Source organism: Oryzias latipes, chromosome 11, assembly GCF_002234675.1.
Source record: "Oryzias latipes chromosome 11, ASM223467v1".
Classification (NCBI taxonomy): Eukaryota; Metazoa; Chordata; class Actinopteri; order Beloniformes; family Adrianichthyidae; genus Oryzias; species Oryzias latipes.
Window position 1 is genome coordinate 11,665,178 of NC_019869.2, and position 11,468 is coordinate 11,676,645.

At 39.6% G+C, this 11,468-nt stretch overlaps 1 protein-coding gene across 1 annotated transcript; it reads left to right on the forward strand.

Moving 5' to 3' along the window:
- The first annotated feature begins 72 nt into the window (after positions 1-72).
- trappc3 (trafficking protein particle complex 3) lies at positions 73-11,150 on the forward strand. The gene is made up of 5 exons (XM_004073867.4): positions 73-242; positions 998-1,095; positions 5,786-5,885; positions 7,961-8,143; positions 10,317-11,150. The coding sequence occupies exons 1-5, from the start codon at positions 201-203 to the stop codon at positions 10,434-10,436; spliced, it is 543 nt and encodes a 180-aa protein (XP_004073915.1). The 5' UTR covers positions 73-200; the 3' UTR covers positions 10,437-11,150.
- The last annotated feature ends 318 nt before the right edge of the window (positions 11,151-11,468 follow it).

Sequence of the window (11,468 nt, forward strand, 5' to 3'; positions counted from 1 at the left end):
AAAGCTTTTATTTTCAACTTCCCCTTTTAGAAATAAATAAATAAAAACAGCAACATTTACTTTGAAGAATACCGGAAGCTAAATGTTTATTCCGGTTGGGTCTGGACAGGCGACAACGACAACTAATACTCAGCCAGAATCAAATAAATAAAGGATTAGTCTGGAGTTACCGTGAGCGTGAGCCTGTAACGCTGTCCACAATGTCCAGGCAATCCAACCGAACAACAGACAGCAAAAAGATGGTAGGCGGCCCCGACGGAAGTAAAAACAGCCTAGCTAGCTAGCTAAACAAGCAAAGTGCTAACTGTCAAAATGTACGTGCTAAATTGTATAGTTATCTGAATTATATCAGTTTTTAACAAACAGTCGTTATGAAGTATCTGTGTTATGTGGTAGATTTACAATATCAGAACATCAAGATTTACTTATTGCTTACTTAAAAAGGAAAATGCAGTTTGTTTTGTTTACAAGTGTGCTAGCTAGCTAGCTAGCTACTTACTTGTCCGGGTTTTATGTAGTTTGCCTTTTGTTCTGTGTGTGTTTTAATTTACTTAAAAAAATAAATAAAAGGAAATATACCCAGTTATGTTTCGCATAAATATAATATCTACAAGGTTTTAGTATTGTTTGCTGCCGTCTGTAGGTTAGCATAATGCCACGTAAAAAAGGATCTGAGCTTAATAATTAAAAAGAAAAAAGTAGAAGACTGTTTTATAAATTATATTTTAAGGCTTTAATGTGTGTATTTTTGTATGAATGTACATGTAGATGTTTTGTCAATGGTAACTTTTGCTCTGCAGCAGCTTTTACAAAGGAAGGGGTCCATTACCTTTTTTAACTGATAGCTTTGATGATTTGATTTGATTATTCTGTTTTTTTTTAGCATTATAAATTCTATATAAGATCAATATATTTGCATATACAAAACATCCACCACAAATAAACCTTGAAACTGAAAACTTTGTCTGATTTTCTTGTTTCCTTTTATTGACTGCAGAACTCTGAGCTGTTTACATTAACCTATGGGGCCTTGGTGACCCAGCTCTGTAAAGACTACGAGAACGATGAGGAAGTCAATAAGCAGTTGGACAAAATGTAAGTCCTTCTAGAACTTTTTCTTACAGTTTCCTGCTGTGTCAAATGCATTTGTTACATAAATACAAAGATCAGTATAAATAAGAGCTATTCTTTACGCTTATTTGACCTTTTTTAAGTCTGCATTGTAGGCAAGGCAAGTTTATTTGTATAGCACAATTCGTACACAAAGTAATTCAAGGTGCTTCACAAAACAGAAAAATGCATTCAAATCACAATACATCATAGAAATAATCAACATAAAATTTACTTTAAAAGAAAAGAAAAGAAAAAAAAAGATTTAAAAAGAAAGGAAGGAAAGAAAAGTGCAGATAGGACCTTTCAGTCATATACACGGCTAAACAGAAATGTTTTAAGTCTAGATTTGAACATGAACACAGAAGAGGCCTGTCTTACGCCTTCAGGGAGGCTGTTCCAGATTTTAGCTGCAGAATATTGAAACGCTGATTCCCCTTGTTTAGTTCTGACTCTGGGAATCAACAGGAGGCCGGTCCCTGAGGTCCTCAGAGTACGAGATGGTTCATATGGCACTAACATGTCAGAGATGTACTTTGGTGCGTGGCCATGGAGAGACTTGTACACAAGCAGAGCTGCTTTGAAGTCTATTCTTTGAGGTACAGGGAGCCAGTGCAAAGACCTGAGCACAGGACTAATGTGATCATACTTCCTGGTTTTGGTCAGGACTCGAGCAGCAGCATTCTGGATGTACTGAAGCTGTTTTACAGCTCGTTTGGAGAGGCCGGTGAGCAGGCCGTTACAGTAGTCTAACCTACTGGAGACAAATGCATGAATAAGTATCTCCAGGTCTCGCTTTGAGATTATGTTTTTGATTTTGGCAATGTTTTTCAGGTGGTAAAATGCCGCTGATGTTACTGATTTGATATGGCTGTTAAAGTTCAGGTCAGAGTCCATGATTACCCCTAGATTTCTGACTTGATTTGAGGGTTTAAGAGACAGAGAATGAAGGTAGCTACTGACAATTTCTCTTTGTTTCTGTGGGCCAAAAACAATAACTTCGGTCTTGTCTGAGTTTAGCTGGAGAAAGTTGTTCTGCATCCACGCACTGATCTGTTGGAGGCAGTGGCTGATTGAATCCACCGGCCCATATTCACCTGTTGTCAGTGACACATAGATCTGAGTATCATCTGCATAGTTGTGATAAGAAATGTTATTACTGCGTATTAACTGCCCTAGTGGCAGCATGTAGAGGTTGAACAGAAGGGGTCCCAGGATCGATCCCTGGGGCACACCACAATTCAAGCCCATGTAGTCTGAGACACAACTCCCAATTTCAACAAAATATTTCCTGTCTTCCAGATAAGACTTGAGCCAACTTAGGGCAGATCCAGAGATGCCAACCCAGTCTTGGAGTCTGTGCAAAAGGATCCCATGATCAACAGTATCAAAGGCAGCGCTCAGGTCTAGCAGGATTAAGACAGAGACTTTTCCATCATCAGTGTTCAGGCGGATGTCATTGGTTACCTTGATAAGAGCAGTTTCTGTGCTATGATGGGGTCTAAAACCTGACTGGAAAACATCAAACGAATTGTTTAATAAGAGAAAGTCAGTGAGCTGTTGGTAGACAACTTTTTCAAGGACTTTTCCTAAAAATGGCAGATTAGAGATAGGTCTGTAATTATTCAGTACAGTGGGATCAAGACCGCTCTTTTTCAGGAGGGGTTTAATGACTGCAGTTTTTAAGGCCTCTGGAAATATTCCAGATTGAAGAGACATGTTAACTATTTGAGTAATTGATGGCAACACACTGTTCAAGACAGACTTTAGAAATCTAGTGGGTAACACATCAAGGCAGCATGTAGACGAGCTCAGACGGGTGATGGTCTCTTGGACAATTTGGTCAGTGACAGGTACAAAGTGAGTCAGTTTAGAGTGAGTAGGTGGCCGTTGGATAGTTATATGTGTTGTGGAGTTGATGGCTTTTTTAATGCCCTGAACCTTGTCATTAAAAAATACAGCAAACTCATTACATTTGGGTGTACAAACCAGTTCTATTGGTAGCTGGGTTGGAGGGTTAGTTAATCTGTTAACTGTTGTGAACAGGATACGAGAGTTGCTGCTGCAACTTCCAATTATTTCAGAGAAGTACCTTTCCCTTGTTCTGCATAAGATCTGGTTGTAAGCGTACAACTCCGCCTTTTATATTCCATAATGAACCTCGAGTTTTGACTTGCGCCACTTTCGCTCGGCTCTGCGGCACTGTTGTTTGTGTGCCCTGACTAGATCATCATTCCTCCAGGGAGCTTTCTGTCTATGTTTTCTCAATTTAACTTTCATAGGGGCAATGGCATCCAGAACATTCAAGATGCTAGAAGTAACAGAATTCAGCATTTCATCAACATTGGCACCAGAGACGTTTTCAGGGTTTATCATTTCTACAAACTGTGCCCTAGTGCTCTCATTTATTTGTCTCCCCTGGACAACTGCAGGGCCAGGCGGTGGTTTGGGAGCAACAGACAGGTCAAAGAATACACAGAAATGATCAGAGAGGGCGACATCAACCACACTGACATTGTAAATATTAACCCCCTTTGTGATGAGCAGGTCCAGAGTGTGCCTTCTGCTGTGGGTGGGGCAACTCACATGCTGAATTAGACCAAAGGTTTCAAGGACAGCATTGAGCTCTTTTGCATTTCTGTCATTGACATTATCAACATGAACATTAAAATTGTACACCACATAATGTTGCCATTCCATGAATATACTGTAATTTCCGGACTATAAGCCGCTACTTTTTTCCTGCGCTTGCAGCCCTGCGGCTTATTCAGTGACGCGGCTAATTTGTGGATTAAATTGGCGGCCGCCATGTATGTACTTTCGGACTCAGTGTATGGTTTGAATTCTCTATCTAACACCAAACACAAGTCATTTATTTTTCAACACACCTCTAAGCAGCTAAACAGCATGGACCTCACTTCAGGTCTAAGACACTTCAGTCATGGTTCAACAAAACGAACGCGGAGGCGTGTGTATCGCGCTGAGGCGCGCGCTTTTCAGTCGCCGCTGCTTTATTTTACTGGTGTGTTTTTTTGACCAACCCTGTTACTCCCATAACGCTGCCGCGACACAAGCGGATGGAGAGCTTTTCCCGTTTACCCCTCCATGCACTGCTGATACTTGCTCATTCTTAAACACATACAACAGTGTGGCGAGCCGGGCATTGGCCCCGCCTTTAGCCCCTAAGACTCATGGGAAATGGGGGAATCATGGATGTAAATTTCCTCATCATAACTGAGGGATGTAATGTTGATTATATGGTAACTGTTTGTAATTTTATGTATGATACCTAGATTGTCAATAAGTAAAATAATAAAATAAAAAAAACCATAACTGAGGAACTTGTGAACAGAATAGAGCTCCAAGCTGTTTGGCGGATGTAGATATGCTCAAATGCATGAGCCTGAGGCAAAGTTGACTCCACCCACAGTGTGCTAATGAATCACACTTACTCTGGGAGTCAGGGCGTGATTTGTCAGGATGACAGTGTTGCCTAATACATGCGACTTATACTCCGACGCAGCTTGTGTATGTATAAAAATAGTTAAACACCTGAAAATGGGTGGGTGCGGCTTGTAATCGGGTGCGCTTTATAGTCCGGAATTTACGGTACAATGTTTAGTTTTGAAATGATTTAAAGGTCTTGTAGTACAACAAAGAAAAAACCAATCAAATTATTCTGCAAAATGTTGTGCCTTTAAATGATATTGCCACAAATATGCAGCATTTTACTCCATTTTAATCAGTATAACAGCGGTTTGGTTTAATACATAGTTGTTACAATGTGCAATCATGATGCATGTAATTAAATAATAAATAAAACTGTCTTGACTCTCACTTAAGTGGACAGAGGGATTTCTTCATCCATTAAGAAGGCATATTTGGATCAGCTTTCTAGAAGATAAGAATGTCAGCACCTCTTATAGATAGAGATATGCCTTTATTGTCACTGTCCACTTGGACAATGAAATTGGAGCAGTCATCATTCTAGTTCAAAAAGAAATCTAATAAAGTGTAATATAAAACATGTCAAAATGTACAAAGGGAATGTGGATAAATAAAAATTGGGGGAGTGTTGACACGTTTACACGGGATAAATACTTCAATAAGCAGATATACATATATGAACATATGCATAGGCAGATTTTATCTTTGCATTTTGGAGTTGAGCGTGGTTATTGCCTTGGGAAAGAATCTATTTTTGAGTCTGAAGATCAATGTGCTCACAAGACGGAGATGGGCACAATTATCGCTTCCAATAAAGTTGAGCCATGGAATTTTGGGGCCTAAGAAATGTCTGTGAAGATGACAGACATTTGCTTTGATTTATTTTGCTTTTTTGGTTTTTAAGGGAACCCTGAAGCTTAAATCAGAACTGGAAGCTGTCTTCACTGACCTTACTAGGTAGCAAACTGCTTCTCAATTAGCAAAATGCCATCTACATGGTTAAAGGTAGACCTTCTGAGCATAAAGAAAAGCAGGTTTATTTAAGCAGCGTTTAGGAAAGCTTTCCTTTCATCTGCCGCTTAAGTGATTCAAAATAAATCTTGAACCCTGCCATGTCCTGCTAGATTAGTACTATCATTGTGTGTCTTTGGGATGTTCCACATTCCCTTTTTTTCCCCCTCAGGGTTATGGTTGGTCTCTGTTTTCATTCGTTTCCTCTCCTTCCCAGGGGTTACAACATTGGTGTGCGTCTGATAGAAGACTTTCTGGCCCGCTCCAGCGTCGGCCGGTGTCAGGATTTCCGAGAAACAGCTGATGTCATCGCGAAGGTAACAGAAAAGGTTACAGAGGAAACAGATGAGAGGAAGAGGAAAACCTCACAAATAGCTTATAGAGGTTAAAGAAAAAGAACACAGGATGGGAGACTGTGGAGGGTTAAGGTTGAGACACATTTGATCTGAAATAAAGCAATATACCATCGATATTGAGCCTAGCTGGCATTTCTATTTGTTTAGCTTTCTTATAGTATAGTAGCAAATGTAACATCAGTTTCGAGTTTGATATTTTTCTGTTGTTTTGAAGGAAAAAAAAACATGCAGAAATTGTTCAACAGTATCATTTTGGATTACAAAAAAGTCATTTTTAAGCCAGTTATACAGACTATACAGGTCATATTAATGGTACAAAGCATTTTTCATGTCTTCCAAGAGCAAAGTTGAGGAGACAATCTTGATTTTTTTTAAACAAATGTGTAATAAAACATGGTAGACACATCATGTTGTGATTCCATCAATACATAAGCATCTGACAGAAATTTTGAGATTCATTTCAAGATCCAACAGTACATTAGAGTTAAAGATATCCTCTGTTTTGCACAGTGTTATTAAGCAGTTGACAGTACAGCAGGACTCACTGCCAAAATGCTTGATTCCATTTGGATTCATCATTTTCTAACCCCAACCCTCAACTTTAAAAAAAAAAAAAAAAAGAATATTTCCTTCAAAAGCTAACAAAAAAAATTTTTTTGTCTGGAGAAAAGTTACTCTAAAGGAGCTCTAATGGATCCATTTGATGAATAGAAATTGTATTTTCCAAGTAAAGATCGATTCATATTTTCCTTTTTGTAAACCCTGCTGTAGTTTTTCACGAACATGGTAGCAACATCCATGTTTTAGGCCTTAGCCTTAACTGGTCTTACAGGGGGATATATGCTGTCTGCGGGGAAAAAATCAAGGTCGTAGACCACTCGGTGAGCCTGTAGAGGGAAATGTTCAGGCACATTCTTTCTACGGGCAGCTGGTTGGAGTCGCAAATCACCTGCAGCATTTGCGCACAATCAGTAAAGAGAAGCTCCGTGCGATAGCATCACCAGTGCTTCACAAGTGCATCCAACTTACGAATACGTCACAATCCCCTTACCACCTCACGCCAACTGCACATTCCATTTTCATAACGTCCTTTAAGGTGGCTGCTTGAGCTCCAAGACATACCTGCGCTCCACTTAAGCTGCAGCCGCTCCTCTTGACGACTCTCCACGGACCCGGACAGCCCAAAAAGTGGCTGCCCCTCCTCAGACCAACCAGAGTACATGCATTAGACAAAAACGTCGGCTGAACATTTAAGACAGTTTGTTCATCTATCTATAGCTAATTATCAGATATGGATGGGATCCTTGAGCTACTCAACTTTTGCTTCAATCTACTGTGGTAAACTTGGATCGCTGAGGTATTAGTGCCCTCCTACTTACTCCACTTACCTGATGGGAGCCGAAACGCAGCAATGTGAGCTGCTGAGGAGATCCATGCTTTCTCTACTAGCACATCTGCCCAAACACCGGCACACCGGCCCCCTGCTAGCTCTCACCAATGTGTTTCAGCCTGAACAATGCAAAATGACCTTTGTATTTACAGATGACACGAAATCAATCAGGGCAACCCAGACATGTCATTGGTTAGTGCTGTCTGCATCGAAATTAAACCCAAATATCAATTTGGAAAACAAACGTTCCCAACTTAACTCAGACAGAAGACACACCAGCACGACCATCCTGGAACTCTGCGTTCGTCACTCCAGCTGCTTTCAAGGTGTTGCTTCTGCTAGCCTAGGGAGTCATTCCACAGATGTAATCACACACTAGTTCATGGGATGAAGTGATGAAGTGTGAAAAGTCCAAACGCAGGAGCACAATGGGACAGGAGTCTGGAAAGAGTAAAACCAAAGAAGAAAGTTTTTTGCTCTGATTCTTACATGACCTTTTGATAAACTCCCAAATCACCAAAACCATTTCTTTACTGTCAAAAGAGAGCAGACTTTATCCAAATGTTTGAACATATTTGAACCAGAAACTTCTCTCCTGACCTACATTCTTTCAAGCTGTTTCTCTCCCGCGGGTTTTTGTTTCCAGGTTGCATTTAAGATGTATTTGGGAGTCACCCCAAGCGTAACCAACTGGAGCCCAGCAGGAGACGAATTCTCCCTCATCTTAGAAAACAACCCACTGGCCGACTTTGTGGAGCTTCCAGACAACCACAGCACCCTTGTCTACTCCAACCTGCTGTGCGGCGCTCTTAGAGGAGCTCTGGAGATGGTAAGTCCAGCACAGCTGCTTTAACCAAAGACAAGTTGATGTTTAGAGACAACTTAGCTGCAAAGATTGGAGCCGTTTCATAATCTGGTGTAACTTTTCTTGTTGATCCTGTTAACTTGAGTAGATTGGAACTAGGGCTGGGTGATAAACCTTTTCTAAATAAAAAAAGTCTATCGCAATAGACTTTTATTTTGAAGGGTCTGAAACGAGCTCTCGCCAGTTGTGAGCATTTTTTCCTCTTTGGCGTGTAAAACTTAGAGGGTTAGTCGCCACATGGCGAGTAAACGTTTGCCTAAACTTGGTCATGTTCGTTAGCTCTCCTTTCGGTGACTGTATGTTGTCGTCTCTTTAAACATGCGCACCGCCGCAGTCGCATCACGTATGTGGAGCGCTAGGTTTAAGCTGATAAAACGATCATTTATGAGTCCACTGTCTTGTGAAGATAAAAACGTTGGTGGTTTACATTTCTTGCACTTTTGAAATTGTAGACGCGGACAGCACTACAAAAAGATGAGTGCGCTCAATAGTGAGTAGTGAATGAATTCGGACACAACCATTGCTAGCATTTTCATCGCGGCTAACGTGTCTCGTGTTACAAACGAGTTCTAGAGTTACTGTGAACGCAGGTAATAAAGTCTGACTGAATATCAGACTTCTCTCTGACTTTTGTTTCCCTTAAAGCACATCCAGTAGTTTGAAAATAGAGCATTCGTCAACAGAGCGCCCTCTGGTGAGGAAAATGCAATAAATGTTTGTCTCGAGTCACCAAATTGCTGCATAGACCACTTAGTGAGACTTTAGTAAACAAAAATGGTTTCCTTGACCGTTGACATCATTAAAGTGGCGCCATTGAATAACATCCTCAAAATGATGTTGAATGATCAATCACATAATTTAACTTGTCACATTCTTTACGGACAGTTAAATGTTTGGTGCAGAAACGTGGATCAGTTTTTAAAAAAAATCATTAATTTTAGCTAACAAAGTTTGGATGGCTTCACTGAAAGTTCTGGTCAATAAATCCCGAATGCCATGGGCAATGTGGAAAGTGAACATACTCAAGTGTGGTTTTGAAGTGACGTGTCATAGAGTTGTTGCTGTCAAATCTTTGATTTATCTGTTTGCGTTGGGGAACGGCGCCCCCTAGAGCACATTGGGTGCATTTGGTGTGAATGGCCATTCAACGCAGTTCCCAGCTTTTATTCAAAGTTTGTTTTTTCTTTTTAGAAAAAATCAATAAATAAGACTGGTAAGTAGTATTCTGAGAAACGGCAAAAACAGATGAAGTTCTTATAAAAAGAGCGATGTCAGCTCGTTTCTGTGATATTTTGATCAATTTCTAAACTTTTATCATTGAAATGAAAATAAAACCTTTATCCCACCGAAAAGGATCTCTTTCTATACCAACTCCAAGATTTTGTAGTGAGACATCACCACAGTGATTATTTCAGTTCTTTTAAATGTAGTTTTCATCAAAGGTTTATGAAATGAACAACTGCAACTGAACTTAATTTACTACTACTTTGAAAATAAGCTTTTTACCTATCTGTACCTGGACGTTCACAATTTTTTTCATTAAAATCTAAATTTGTTTTTACTCAAATCTCAGGATTTGATTTGAAAGACCTGAGGGCTAATCATGACTCCTGTGATTAACATGATTTGCTGTACTTCAAAAAGTAGGCGTGGCGCATTAGAAATGGTCCTCTGTGTCTTTAAAAAAATCAACCTTTATCTGTATCTACATCCTTTCAGTTATTTAGTCCGTTTTTGTGTGTCAAATAAAGCTGTAGAAGAGTTTTAGAACATTTAAGGTGAAAGGAATATCTTCCTTTGATCCCAGTTTTCTTGCTTGTGATGTCATTTGCTGCATCACCATGGATTTATTTCACATTTGTGTTGAACAGTGGTCCACACAGCCTGCCTGATCACGCTTGTGTAACCTATTTCCAGATTAGTGGGCGTAATAGACTTTCACAAACATGTTCTTCAGATCAGATTTAGCTAAATCTCCTGTTTTTGCAAGTAAAACAGGCTTTACACTGTCGCCCAACTGAATGAAAACATTTGAATTCGATGATATTTAAGGGTCAAACAAACATCAAGCAGAAGGACGCTGGTGTGCGGAGACAGAACGTGTTGTTGTCACTCAGAAATCTTTGGCGTCCTTCAGGTCCAGATGGCCGTGGATGTGAAATTCGCCCAGGACACCCTCAGAGGAGACGGCGTGACAGAAATCCGCATGAAGTTCATCAAGCGGATCGAAGAAAACCTTCCAGCAGGAGATGAGTGACGGAGCCTCTTCTGTTTCATTTTTCCATTCTTATAAACACGGAGGAAACATGGAAGCTTCTTAAAGGACGGTGAAAGAGAAACATAAGATCTAAAAGAAAAGTGATTAGGAACTTGGACCTGGTGAACTGGCTTTGAACAGCACTGTTTTAGAAAATATACCACCTCTGTATATTTTTGTCACTTTAAAACAACACTTTTTTTTGTTTTATTTTGATACATATCTGTCTTATTTGGCAGGAAACTTGAGAGATTCATGTTTGTCCATTTTTTTTTTAAATTTTATTTTGAAGGGTGTTTCCTTTTTCCTTAAAGTCTGTGTGGCCAGTTATCTGGCATGTTAATTTATGAAGATTTCAAGTAAAAATCAGCACATTTATTGTAATGATTGTGGCGTTTGTTTCACTCCACACCTTCACATCATTTGTGGGTAACAGTTATGTTTAGGGGACGTTGGTAAATTTCTGTTTCCTGTCGATGATGGTGGGTCCATCTTGTCTGCAGCCAAGTCACCTGATCGGTTCCCACATCCCTTCCTCTTTTTGACCAACATTGGGACAGTTCGACAATGTTATTTAGATTTACTTCTGTAATTCGTACATTTGTGAAATGCAGCCATGTGTTCTGATTTTTCACATGTGCAGTAGCAGTCCCGATCCTAAACATTTCTTTTTATTGGTCAACATTAAAATAAACTTTTTGATTATTATGAAGATTTTAAGAGGTACTGTTATTAAGAAAAACAATACTCTGACTGTAAAATACTTTAGTAGAAGTATTTTCACACATGCGGGGAACGATCGGATAGCGACACTCCACACTTAAATGAAACGCAGACTGAAGCTGTTGCTACGGTGGCCCTGAAGGGCAAATCACACCAACATGTCACTCAACACAGAATCATCCCAAAGATCATGGTGAAAATTCCAAAAGCAAAATAAATAAGAAGACATTTTAGAAACGAAAATAAAAATGATGCGTTACGGAAATCAAAAGTAATTTCCAGAAATCCGAATAAAATGTCAAAAAACAT